Source organism: Eleutherodactylus coqui, chromosome 10 (assembly GCF_035609145.1).
Source record: "Eleutherodactylus coqui strain aEleCoq1 chromosome 10, aEleCoq1.hap1, whole genome shotgun sequence".
Taxonomy (NCBI): domain Eukaryota; kingdom Metazoa; phylum Chordata; class Amphibia; order Anura; family Eleutherodactylidae; genus Eleutherodactylus; species Eleutherodactylus coqui.
In genome coordinates this window covers 23,457,656-23,471,806 of record NC_089846.1, presented here as the reverse complement: position 1 = coordinate 23,471,806, position 14,151 = coordinate 23,457,656, and the positions used below count along the sequence as shown (strand labels likewise).

The window sequence follows — 14,151 nt, the reverse complement described above, 5'->3', positions numbered from 1 at the left end:
GGAACAAAGTTTTCTTCCTCCTTTTAAAAAAAAAAAAAAGTGTTTTTTTTTTGTTTTTTTTTAAATTTAAAAAAAAAAAACTACCTAAATTTGGTGTCGCACTGGCCAACAGAAAAAAGTAAAACTAAAATACGGCAGCGGCCGCAGTACGGCGCTCAAACGTGTTGCAGTTCTAACCACCCTGACATTTCTGGGTCCGGCACACTGATAACTTTATTCTGTCTGAAGCAGGAAGAAAGGAGATTTCACCGCATAAACAAGACCCCCAAAAATGGCGCGACTGAAGTTTTTTCCCCCATTTCCCTCCACTTTAAAATGTATTGAGAAACTTTAAAAATATAAGTCATCTAAAAAAAAACCAAAAAAAAAACCCAAATCCTCTTAAAACTATGTACGAGTTTACTTTCCGTATGTCAGTCCTAGCAGCAGTCCCAAGGGACTTTGGAGAGACGCAGAAATCAGATTTCTGCTTCTCACATGCGACTCTTCAACTCTGCAATTGAGTTTTACTCTCTCTTACAGGAGCCACAACAGAAAACTGAAACCCATGTTCCGGGGCCCCCAGGGGCCGATGCACCATACTATTCTATAGAGCATCCATGCCTTCCTATTCAAGTACACTCTTATTACACCAGCGCTGCACCCTGTATAGCATTATATAAGATGTGTGAAAAGTCACGCAAATTCTAAGAGTTTAACCATTGCTGAACCTTATTGTATAAGCGCCACCTGCTGGAATCATGCAGAATGACAATCAGTGCTAACAGAAAAGTCAAACACATCAATAATGTTAATAAATATTTGCTGCAGGAAAGAAATTTTAAAAAAAAAGTGATTTTAACCAGATTTCTCCTGGGTATGTACAGAGACGGTGTCCGTATTAGTAGAATTAAGGATTACTTGGGACATATATAAAATAGCAGCCCTTTTGAAAGTGATGGTTCAGAGGTAACTCGTTAACCCCGCTAATGCTGGGAGCACTGTGACAGTTTTCAGAAATAACATTTTGAATAGATTTTTTTTAATAAAAAAGAAAAAACAAGTCCCAGGTCAGGCAGTAGGGGGCGTCAGCCATTCAAGTATACAGTATCAGTCCGATAAACCCAGTCCTTCATTCAGTAAGAGATTGATCGATAAGTTTCAGCGCTCCCCCGACTAGATGCAGGCTTCCGGTGATGAGAATCTGAACATGAGCAGCTTCCCGCAGGAGTACAGAGCCAGAACTGGCAACGGGATGATGGTGGAGGAAATTGGTGTCCAGGCAAGGGAAATCAGGGTCCCTACCCTGGGTGGCCCACTGGAGAGCATGAGAGATACAGGGGAACACCAGGGAGTTACAGTTTAAGAGGCGCTCTGAACAAGGGGCGAGGAGCAGTGGTGCACCGCGTGGGCTGTCCTTAATCAGAGTGTCAACAGGTAGGGAGGAGCTCCACGGGTCAGAAAGACTTCTCTCCTCCATCAGAAGGTGCCACGTCTTCTGGTTCTCCAGACACCGAGTGAGGACATTCTCCAGAGTCACATTGTAATTCCGCTGATCTGAGGAAAGAGATTGCAAAAAGTTGAGGATATGAATACTTAACCCCTTTAGGAGCAGAGACTTATCACTTTATTTTTTGTTTAATCCCCGCCTTCCAAGAACCATAACTTTTTTAATTTTACCACTGACAGCCAAATGAGGGCTTGTTTTTTGAATGGCAAGTTGGACTTTCATTGATTTATTTTTTATGGTACCATTTAATGTGCTGAAGAACTTAAAAAAGATAAGTGTAGAGGAATGAAAAAAAATTAAATTGTGCCATTTTTTGGGAGGGGGGGGGGTTGGGTTAAGCTTTTCAGCATTTTCTGCTTGAAATATAAGCCCTACCCTGAAAATAAGCCCTGGCTGCATAATTTTTTTTTTTAAGCTAAACACGATACATCAGCTTAGAGGCAATGTCCGGCTCCGCCACAGCTCTGGCAGACTTGCTTGTAGTCTTCAGCTAGTGCTTCCTGTCCAGGGAGGGGGGTCAAAAATCCAGCCTTCAGGAAGCGCTGGCTCCGATTGGTTATTGAGAGTAGTCAATCTCAGCCAATCACTGCAGCGCTCAATGAACCAATCTCAGCCATTCAATGCGCTGGCTGTGACTGGTTCATAGAGCACTGCAGTGATTGGTTCTTGAGTGCCACAGCTCAGCTCAGAGCCAGCGCTTCCTGGAGGTGAGTTTTTTTTTTTTTTAGGCCTCCCTCACACAGGGCATTTGCAGAAACGCAGCGTTTTTCAACGCTGCGTTACTGCAGATTCCGCCCCGTTTCAGCAGCGCTGGCATGCTTTATGCCAGCGTTTTGGCTGCGTTTTCAGCTCGGCTGAAAACGCAGCCAAGAATGCTGAAAAGAAAAAAAAAAGCTATACTCACCTAGCCGCTGCAGTCCAGGTCACGGCCGCTGGTCTCTGCCACTGATAAGGGCTTCCTCGGCACCCCAAAGTCTATTGCCGAAGGCCCCTGGCCTCCAGCAATAGAGTGCTGTGATTGGTTGTCGGTGCTTGCTCGATGCCCAATCACAGCCCTTCATTGACTGTCTCAGCCAATCAGAGCTTGCCGGCGCTGATTGGCTGAGACAGTCAATGAAGGGCTGTGATTGGGCATCGAGCATGCCGATAACCAGTCACAGCACTTCATTGACTATCTCAGCTTGCATCGAGCAAGCACCGACAACCAATCCTAGCACTCTATTGCCGGAGGCCAGGGGCCTCCGGCAATTAGACTTTGGGGTGCCGAGGAAGCCCGGATCAGCGGCAGAGACCAGCGGCCGCGACCCAGACTGCAGTGGCTAGGTGAGTATTGCTTTCTTTTTTTTCCTCTAGCCCGCTGGGACTGATCTTTGGGGTAGGGCTTCTATTACAAGCCCTCACCCCGAAAATCGGCGAGTGGTTAACGCTGCCAAAAACGCGGCACCAAGTGTTGCCGCGTTTTTAGCAGTGCCAAAACCACTGCCCATTCGTTTCAATGGGCGACGCAGGGCTGAAAACGCCCCAGAATAGAACATGCATCGCTGTCAAAGCGCAGCGTTGGAAGGCGCTGCATTTTCAGCCCTGTGTGAGCAGCCCCATTGAAATGAATGGGAGTCTTGTACAGCGTTTAGCGCTGGGCTGAAAAGACAGCGCTAAACGCTGTAATAAACACCCTGTGTGAGGGAGGCCTTAACCTCTGACCAGGAAGCACTGGGTGAAAACTACAAGTAAGTCTGCCGGAGCTGCAGAGGAGACGAGCGGCGGAGCGGTCAGCGCTTGTTAAGTGATGTATTTATTTATTTTTTTAAATGTAGCTAGGGGTTATTTTAGGGGAAACAGTAGGATTTCCTAATATAAAAGTTGCATCACACCGCACGACAACTGCGTTACCGTGTGATGCAACACAATAAGCAAGGGTTCATAGGGAAACATGGGCTACAAAACATCTCAAAAATCGCAGCAATATTCAGCATGCCGGGATTTTTTTCCCCCCTCGCAATATAGCAGCCTATAAAACAGCCCTACTGTGAACGAACCCATTGGAGAGCATGGGCTTCTCATACATGTGATTCGTAGCACTGTCGCAACGCGGGGAAAAAAAATTGCGCGATTTTGACGCCCGTGTGAAAGCGGCTTCAGAGTAAATTTGTCTCTGTTCAGTTCCGTCAGGGAATTCCCCTTTCCTGCTCCCATAACGGTGCAGGTAGGCAGAACACCTGACGCAGGTGTGAATGTGGGCTAAAAGCCGTTTCCCCCAACCTCAGCATAAACACTGACAGTCGGTCAAGTGTGCGAGTTTATTTCTATGGAGAGAGGAGAATCCCTCCAGTCCACTCAGACACGAGACGGATATTAGCGACTGGTAAAGATAACGATCTCGCCCCAGAGATACACGGGGATGTACAGACTCTGCGCTCCACAGGCTCTCTGGACAGACAGACGATCAGTTTCTGCACGGATTTTGGCAGCGAGTCTTCATACGTTACACAGGAATTCCACGCTTTTTGCCAAGTGTCTGATTTACTTCCTAACCGGTGGCTCAGACAATGTTTAGCGGCAGAAGTTAGAGGGGACACACAGCGATCAGGGAAGTGCGAGGAATGTCTGCTAAATCATTAAAGGAACATTTATGTGGGGGTAAACACGGAGCCATGACATGTGACAGTGAGAGCAAAGCAGCAAATATGGCCAAGCACGGCCTCAATATGAGTCTCGGCAGACGGGCACCCTCAAAGTCTTCAGACTCATTAAAGGGCTTTCACCCCAATGTACCCATCACCTATCCATAGGATAGGTGATAAGTCTGACCGGTGGAGGTTTCACCACTGAGACCCCCACGATCCTCAGAACGGGATCCTGCCATTTCTCCCAACTCCCCCATACACATGAATGCTCAGCTTGGCCGAACGCTAATATATTTTCCACGGGGAGAGCAGAGGAAGCCACTAGCGTATACTTCTAGCAGCGGTTTATCTCCAGGGGAGACTAAACGATCAGGTGTTGAAATACAACATGTGCCCGACCCTTCTTTCTCCCCCATTACATGTACGGCCTCTGACACCAACCATCGCCTCCGTTTGTAGTGATGTCATGAACGATGAAACTGGACGCTACAGAGTGGAACCGGGTTGTCTTCGATGACGAATCCCGGTTTAGTTTGGGCGCTGAAGGCGGTTGTGTACCTGTCTGGAGACCTCGGGGTGAGCTCCTCAATCCTGCCTTTGCTGTGGATCGGCACACTGCCCCCTGCTGGTGTGATGGTCTGGGGGACCATCACATATGACAGTCGGTCACCCCTAGTAGTGGTACGAGGGACAATGACAGCTCAGCAATATGTTCAGGTCATCCTGCAGCCACATGTGTTCCTCTCATGGCGGCTTCCAGTAGGATAATGCTCGGCCGCACACACAAAGGGGTCACAGGAAGCCCCCACAACATTGTCACACCTCCGTGGCTGCCCGATCGCCAGATATATCACCAATAGAACACTATAGGACCACAGATGGTGCAGCCATTGCTTCAGATTTCTCCAAAGCAGGAGCAAAAATCTATGACAAATTCCGACCATGAGTAAAAGCACTTACCAGCAATGCCCACCCCGGACACCTCACTGATGTTGGGACAGAAAACCGCATAGTCAAAATGGCAGGGCTAAAGAAAGAAAAAGAATAAAGTTACTACAAGCTGGAACTGTACACGCAGAATACAATGACAAGGCGGCTTCAGCTGTTGGCACTTACTAGTCACTGTATATATCACTCCTGTCCATAAAGGGTCGATTATATGAAACCATCAGGACTTTACAGGATTTAACTAAAGGGGTCGTGCCAAGACATAAAGCCATCCTTCATAAACAGGATAGGGAATGGCTATAACTGATGGGTGACCGAACCCTTGAGAGGCAGAGCGGCGGTCATACATGTGTGCCGTCATGCTCTTCATTTCAATGCCAGAAATCGGCTAGTACAACTGCCTGGCAATCTGCAGCGCTCACAGTGCAGTGAATGGAGTAGCATGTGTGACCTCCATTCCTTTTATGCAGGAGCCTTCTCAGGTTAGGTGTAGACCCCAGGGGTCAGACCCCTATCAACTGAAGTTACCCCCTATCCCGTGTACAGGGGATAACATTATATCTTTGTACAACCGCTGTAATGAAAAATGTTGGAACTTCATAACAGTCCTCTTCAAGATCACCGCTTACCGACAGGGAATGGAAATGTAAAAGCAGTATTACAGACTGAAGTATTCATCATCTATCCACAGAACAGATAAATGCGAGATCACCGGACCCCCTTATTCTCTAGCTGCAAGACCACGGCAAAGAGAGGTCTGAATAGAACATGTGTCCAACTGCTCCATTTAAAGTCTACTTGTAATTATTAGGAAATTATAGCCCCATTGCTTCTCGTGACGCAATGCGCCACACAGCTCTGGTACATGCATGTCACACACACAGCTCTGCTACATACAACAGGGATCAGAAGCAGCACAGTGGAGACGAAGAACCTGTGATGACATCACCATCATGCTCCACCCCTGATCACATGATTGTGACACTCATCCTGAGTGAATAACTTACATGCTCTGCCCCTGATCACATGACAGTGACATCAAAGGTCTTTCATCACCAGTGATGGTTACATGCTCCGCCCCTTATCACATGATGGTGACATCAAAGCTCCTGCATCCTTGTGCAGATTACAGGCGGACTACAAACCCCCTGCAGCTTCAGTTGCTAGGGAATACTAACGAACACCAAGCCGGACAGCAGCCGTGTGCTTACAGGACCTGTGATGTCACCGTCATGTGATCAGGGGCGAAGCATGTAGTCACTCACAAACCCCCTTAGTGATGTACAGACGTTGTTAGTAATTTGATGGCACTGCCAACAGCTGAACACAGCTCTTGCCCATTTTCATCAATGGTACAGACTTCAACAATGGCTTGGTGGTCCCAGGGTCACTGGGACGGAGCAACAATGTTGTATTTTAGGCCAAGCTCATACAACCGTGATTCCAGCGTGCCGCGTGTAAGGACAATGCGTATTTACGGCATGCCACCAATCTTCATACACTCTCTTGGCGTGTATTACACATCAAGATACTACGATTGTTGCAGGCATATTTCATGCGGCTGGTACAAGCGGCACAACGAAAAAGTGTATGGAAGATTGCTACTGCGTATTACGTACGCAAACAATGCTTGGGTAATACGCATGGAGAATACAGTCATGTGAGCCCGGCCTTACTTCGTGACTCATGATGCTAGTGTATCATGTGGTAAAGTTGCTGAATAGTAAGCACTCTCACTCACCTGGAGAAGTTTTAACAAGGCAGCCGAGTCCCTCTCCCCGGTGGCATTAAACAGCAGAACCCGAACCACAGAACCTCTGCAAAAACAATAAAACCACGGTGTGATGACATCATCATGATTCACAGCAACCCCCCCCCCCCCCCACTGATTAGCCAGGGCAGAGGGCAACTCTCTTTGTAGGACCCAACATGTCTGTGCGTTACATGGACAGACCATTTATTTCAATGTAAACCATGAAGTACTTACAGCGACCCTCCGGGCTCGAAGAAACAAAGATGGCCGAACAGCTTCTCCGATGACCTGATGCACACTGTGTATTAGTATACATTAGCAGTCCAAGACACCTCCTGCTGCTCCGATTGGTCGGCACTGTGGGCTGCACTGATTAATCATAGCAGGTGTAAGTATGTATCATTAGTCTAAAACCTATGTACATCATGTATTCAGAGAAGCTGGTGCGGCCATCTTTGTTTCTCCAGGCACGAAGGATTGCTTTAAAGGCTATGGACATCCATGCTGACTTTTTTTTTTTGGATCTGTGTATTTTCTATGAAAATCATTTTTTGCAATTGCTTGCTAAAAATGTTTAACCGGTTATTTTCTTTGCTTTCACATACCGCAACACTGCAGTACTGGAGGATGGAGAAATTTGTAAAATCTGTCAGACTAAGGAGACTGAAAATAACGACAGGAGGGGGAAAGATGTGCAACATATGATTTATAGCAGGAGGAGGGGGAGATGTGTGGGGCACACCATTTAGCCAATTAGGATTTTTGGACGCTACATAACTGAAGGGTGGGCTGCTTGTGTTTAGGAGTGCTGACCAACTACTTTAAAGGGTAACCAAGCCGTTTAAAAACTTTTGACATGTCAAAGTGACGTATCAGAAGTTTTCATCAGTGCTGAGACCCCCACCGATTACTAAAATGAATGGGCAGAAGCGCTCATCCGAACAGTGTCACTGCTCGGAGCTGTGCAAGAGCTCCATAGGTGGTCTATGAAATCTGCAGACCACTCGCAGCGACAGTCGAACAGGCACAGTGCTAAGAGGAGCGCTTCTGCCCATTTGTTTTAGCGATCAGTGGGGGGGGGGGGGGGGGGGTCTCAAAACCCAAACGCTCTCCAGTAAAACTTCTGACATGTCACTATGAAATGTCATATGTTAGTTAAACCTTAAATTCAAGCAACTTTATGTATAGAACTCTGCCTGCAGTCTACAATGTCATATGACCCCCTAACCAAGAAATTACAACTTACCCTCCAGCTTTTTCCTCGTTTAGCGCCACCTCCTGGAACCATCTGACACAAGCCTTCACACTGCTGCTGGTATGCGCACCATCAATGTAATAAGATACAGGCCCCCGTTGTAGAACCTGTGTACGCCCCAGCCATATCGTGTCCTGTAAACCTACAAATGTAGAAGTTAGGAGTAATAAGCATGTCAAATGTATAAGTTACATCTCTGCCATCTAGTGGTCAAAAACCTATACTGCAACTAGACACTACAAACCAGTGGCGATTTTCAACATAGAAATTAGAAGGGCGAAAGACAGGTTCCCTATAGACACTATTCACTCCTATAAGTGCCAGGAGACCCCAGCATGATCAGTCTATAGGGAAACACGCTATCCCGCCTGGATAATGCATCTATCAGCTAGCAGTTCTTACCTTGAACCATTGGAAGAGAGGGACGAAAACTTGACGCCGGGGGTGGAGACCACGTAATCTTAGGAATTTGGTGGTTTCCACTTCTGATTTCACCTAAACCTGTATGATGAAATATAATGGTGGTAACAGAAGTATGTAGAAGTCAAACTCACATCTGCAACGTTGATCTACTTCTAAAGTGATGCCGATAATCAGTGTATAAAAATTTAAAGGGGCTATCCCACCACAATCAGTTATGGCTTACACAATGTACAGAGGTAAAGAATGACTGATCACTGGAGGTCTGACCTCAGGGACCCCAATAGATCAGGAGAACCAGAAAGAGTCCCTCTAGTGCAGGGGTACTCAACAGGCAGACCACTGCTGCCCGGACCAGTAGAAGAAGCTGCCGCCAGATTCCCTTCCCCCTCCACTATCTCCTTTCATGTCAGTAGTGTGATCACACTTAGGATCCTTTAACACAGGCTGATAAATCGTTCAGATTCCCACAACCAGAACGATTCGTTCAGTGTAAAGGCACGCCCCGAATGAATGACTAAGGAAAATTAATTTGCTTCGTCATTCAGTTTTTGCATGCAGAAAACTGAACGACATACTGGCCCGCATTAACAGGCAGTATCACTTATGAACAGCTGCCTGTTTACTGTGAATGGAGGTGGGTGGACAGAATGATCCCGGCCCGCTCCTACTCAGTTCACTAGTGAGGATCGTTCCTGTGTAACAGGGCCCCAACACGACCGGACACTGAGCACAGCACATGGAGGATAAGTAGGTGGCACTATAACCAAAGGGGCCACGAGGGATCATTACAACTAATATTGGGGCCCAGGAGTCAACATAACTAAGAGGGCCACAGAGGGGGGGGGCTAATTACTATGGGGAGGGTTACTGAAAATGGCATTAGGGGGTAGCAGCAGGGTGGGAAGAGTGTACAGAGATGAAGTCTGGCTGGTGATGGTGGTTGGGGCACCCAACAGAGAACAAAAACGGAAGTCAGCAAATCAGAGCAGATATCACATGTGATTACTGGAGGCAACTGAAATGTAATCACTATCGCTGCGTAAAACTGGCATCTTGGCTCAGATGTACCCCAAAATGGTATAAATGATAACCAAGTCATTCTTAAAAAAACAAAACAAAAAAAAAAAAAACAGTTCCTCACGGCTCCATAGATGGGAAAATAAATGATGACTCTCAGAATACGGCAAGTGTTCTATAGTTCAAAAGTAGCAAGAAAAAAAAAGTCTATCCATATCCGGTGTCGCCGTAACTGTACGCAATTTATGTACAAATATGTGTCTTGTTTTAACCCTTATGACCTTCACCTGACAGCAGACCCAGGTAAGTGGACTACTATTCCATTCACCGTCTATGGAGATAACACTCTCTCCGGGTTGCATAGACCATGAATGGAGCAGTGGTTAGGCATAAGCACAACCACTATATTCACTAGAGGGGCTCAGGGTGTCCTACTCCTGATACCTGGGGGTCTATGCAGCTATATCCTGTAGACAGGCGCTAAATGATTTTGGTGGGATAACCACTTTGAAGCATAAAGGGGTTGGTCCTGTTGTAAACTACTGATGACCCATCCTTAGGATAGTTCATCAATAGTTGATCACTGGGTCTGCCCCTCTGGATCCCTACCAATCAGCTAACTGAAGAGGTTACAGCACGGGTTTGGGGGCCTGACAGCCCGAGAGAGAGGACGTGTCCAGAGAGACTCCGCTTGGCAGCCGCCTCAATCCTTGGCATCCTGTGCGCTGAGAGCCGCAGGCGACGAATCGGGGGCTAACGCTGACTCCCCTGACCCAGCAGAAGCATTTAGAGACCCCTCTGGGTCTCCGAGGAGGAGGAACGCTGCAGGGCCTGAAGATCCCCGGGCTCGAGTGCCGGCCGGCCGCGACCGGAAGTGACGGTTAGACGAAACCGGAAGTGCGGGATAACGAGCTCCCCCTGCTCAGCGACCGAAGCGGGGACCACGCCAGAGGCACCAGCGGCAGGAGAGAGCACTGGGCTGCCCACCCCATACAGCAGCGGCCCGGGTGAGTGACGCGGCGGAAAATCCAGATGTCCTGAACTGGCTTGAACAAAACTGATCCATGTTGTGAGGCTTTCAAAACTACGCATTTAATGTGGCTGGCCGGCCAATGCTTTCCTTTCTTCCTGCATTATAACTGAGGAGAGCGACCTTTCCTCCTCCCGCCCTTCCCCCTCCCTCCTTTTTTATCCCTCTCCCCCCCCTTTTTTTTTCCTCTTTCCGCTCCCCCCCTCCCCACCCCATCTCCTCCCTCTCCCCCCTTTTCTCCTTGTTAGATAAGTAAGCCAGCAGCCGAAGACAACGTTACGGTAAAGTGATGTGGACTGCGATAAGGGTGCTCTCTATGTCTTGGACTGTGGGGGCCCGGCTAGACTGGCGGCCTATGTGCCGTCCACAACTCGTGCTGGGCAGCCATAGTCTACACTGGAGCAGCCCATAATCATATGGCCCTGTCTCCGATTTTTCACAGGGGGACTTTATTTCCATGTTTGTTAGTTTACTGTTGACTCTCTTGGGGGTAGGCCCTATGCCCCCTACACAGTTGTTAGTTTTGGGATCGAAACCTGTCCGAAGTTCGGGGGGGATGGGAGGGATCAGTTCGAGGTGGGGAAATGCAAACAGATTTCAGTTTACTCTGTTACTTCTCTTTGTTGTTTCTGGCGCGACTCTTTTCTAAACGAGCTACGGGAAATTCGCAGGAATAATGTCCAGCTCTATGACAATGGTTAGCACATACCTAAAATTGGTCTCCTGGAATGTCAGGGGCCTAAACTCTAAAATTAAACGAGCGTTGGTCTTCGACTTCCTCAAAACCCACTCCCCCCATATGATATTACTCCAAGAAACACACCTCACAGGCTCGAGGACATTGGCGCTTAAGAGGGCAAATGTAGGCTCAGCGTACCACGCGACTTATTCAAATTATGCTTGAGGGGTCAGTATCTTAGTGGCTAAGTCGGCACAGTTTGACTTCCGTCAAATACATATCGACCCTGGGGGGCGATACCTGATCCTACAGGGAACCTTCCATGGCCGCCTCCTCACGATAGCAACAGTTTACCTACCACCGCCTGCCAATATAGAGATACTTCATGAGGTGATGGCGCGGGTGGTCCTCCTCGAGACGGCCCAAATAGTAATTATGGGAGATTTTAACCTGATCCTGGACCCGGTGTGGGACCGTCTCACTCCAGCTGCCTCCGCACAGGTTCGGTTACCTGGGTGGGCCGATTCCTATTTACTACAAGAAATATGGCGCGTGCGACACCCACAGGATAAGGCCTACTCGTGTCATACTCTGACCTACAATGCCTTCTCACGTATAGATCTGTGTTTTGGCTCCCCAGACTGCCTCCCCATGGTCCGTGACATATCCTACCTACCCAGGGGCATCCCAGATCATTCCCCGCTCCAACTGGTTCTTGACCTTGGAGTAGAGGGCAGTCACCCTATGTGGAGACTGAGCCCACTGTGGTTGGAACAGAGAGAAGTACACGAATATGTAGAACAAGAGGCTGAACTGTACTGGGAGGCTAAAGAAGGGACGGTCCCCGAGCTAGTAGTATGGGATGCATTTAAAGCCTTCACCAGGCGATCCTTCACCTCGGCTATTGCCGAGCACAGAAGGTCTCTAAGAGCCAACCGCCTGGACCTGGATCGCCGCCTCGACTCAGCAGAGGCTAGACACATTGCAGATCCCTCCCCGGGAACTACCTTAACCCTGAATGCTCTGCGATGGGAATATAAATTACTACTTATTGAACACACCAAGAAGAAACTTTTGTACTCCCGCCACCGGATCTTTGATCAGGGAGACAAGAACGGTCACTTGCTGGCCTATCTGGCCAGAGAGGACCAGACACTGCCGCCAATCACAGCAGTGCGAGATAGCACGGGTACCCTAGTAAAAGACCCTAAACTAGTTAACCAAACTTTTGCCCAATTCTATAGAGATTTATACACCTCCAAACTGAGCCGATCTGATGCGCAGCTTCTGGCATATCTAGATAATATTCCCTTCCCCTCACTGAGCCGGGACAGCGCAGCCCACCTGGATAGAGACCTGAGCATAGAAGAAATAACGGAGGCTATTAAGTCACTCCCCAATAGGAAATCACCAGGTGTGGATGGGCTCCCAGGGGAATGGTATAAGAAAAACATGGAAACCCTGGCCCCGTGGCTTCTCACATTATACAACTCCATTTTGCGGGAGGAGGCGCTACAGTATACAATGCGTAAAGCCTTAATAATAATGATCCCTAAAGCTGGAAAGGACCCCACAGACTGCGGCTCTTACTGCCCCATTTCTCTCCTTAATAACGACGTAAAAGTAATTGCAAAAATACTGGCGACGCGTATAAATTCAGTCCTGGGTGAGATCATACACGCTGACCAGTCCGGCTTCATGCCGGGCAAGAGCACTGACATGAACCTGAGGAGGCTTTTCAACCATTTATCATACAAGCACACTAATAGGGGGAAGCGCATTCTGGTATTCATAGATCAGGCAAAGGCCTTCGACTCAGTGGAGTGGAAGTACCTATGGGCGGTGATGCGACGGTTTGGATTCGGGCCAACCGTTATTAAATGGATCGAGATTCTATATGACTCCCCGGTAGCAAACATCAAGACCAATATACATGTCTCTGCCCAGTTTTCTCTGGGCAGGGGTACAAGGCAGGGCTGTCCTTTGTCCCCCGCTTTGTTTGCCCTCGTTATAGAGCCCCTAGCGATCCAAGTCCAAATGTCACCGATAGTGAAGGGATTTAAGCTGAACAATTACGAAGAGCGCATAGCGCTCTATGCAGATGACACCCTTCTCTTCCTTCAAGACCCAGAGGCCTCTCTTGATGCAGCGCTGGCTATATTCGACGCATTTGGCACACATTCGGGCATTAAGGTTAACTGGGACAAGACCCACCTATTGGCAGTGGACCCTGCGGCCGCTGAGCTCCCCCTGCCCGCCCCACTGAGCTGGACGACCCAGACCACCTATCTGGGTGTTAAGGTGTCAGCGGAGCTATCCGCCTTCTATGACTCCAACCTGACCCCTCTTCTGGGCTGGGCTGAAGAGGTAGAGACACGATGGGCTTCTCTCCCGCTCACTCTGGTGGGCAGAATAAACCTACTGAAAATGAAACTACTACCAAAATTTCTGTATATACTACATAACTCCCCTACGCTGGTCCCAAAAAAGTTCTTTACTACACTCCGAGGGATCGTGCTACGCATGCTGTGGAGGGGCACCGCACACAGGATCAGATTGGAGACCCTGTGCCTCCCGTCGAACAAGGGAGGGTTAGCCCTACCACACTTCTACTACTATTACCTGGCTAGCCAGTTGGTGTATGCGGGGTGGTGGCTATCCTCATCAAACTACAACCCGGCAGTGGGCCTGGAACGTAGAATGGTGGACCCCGCCCAGAGCCTGCGTGGGTTGCTGCCAAGCGGCCCCTCATCTTCGGTTGCTCCCCTGCTGGTGACACTGGAGGTCTGGCAACGAGTCTCGAGACTGTCCACTAAGGAGGAGACTGTGCGATCCCCGCACACCCCCTCTGGGACAACCCCAAACTGCCACACTTTCAACGTTTCCCAGAGTCTGCCTTTTGGAGACGATGGGGCGTCAATGCCCTCTCTGAC

General features: G+C 48.6%; 1 protein-coding gene across 4 annotated transcripts in view; it reads right to left on the bottom strand.

Annotated features, from left to right (window-relative positions):
- Positions 1-999: 999 nt before the first annotated feature.
- The window catches only part of FPGS (folylpolyglutamate synthase), a 41,294-nt gene continuing 28,142 nt past the window's right edge, over positions 1,000-14,151 (bottom strand). For all 4 annotated transcript variants that reach the window (XM_066580577.1, XM_066580578.1, XM_066580575.1 and 1 more), the window contains exons 11-15: positions 8,472-8,570; positions 8,061-8,211; positions 6,803-6,878; positions 5,074-5,140; positions 1,000-1,536 (exon numbers count right to left, since the gene is read on the bottom strand). In XM_066580577.1, the coding sequence (XP_066436674.1) occupies positions 1,112-1,536; positions 5,074-5,140; positions 6,803-6,878; positions 8,061-8,211; positions 8,472-8,570 (818 nt within the window). In that variant the 3' untranslated portion in view covers positions 1,000-1,111. The remainder of the gene's footprint in view (positions 1,537-5,073; positions 5,141-6,802; positions 6,879-8,060; positions 8,212-8,471; positions 8,571-14,151) is intronic.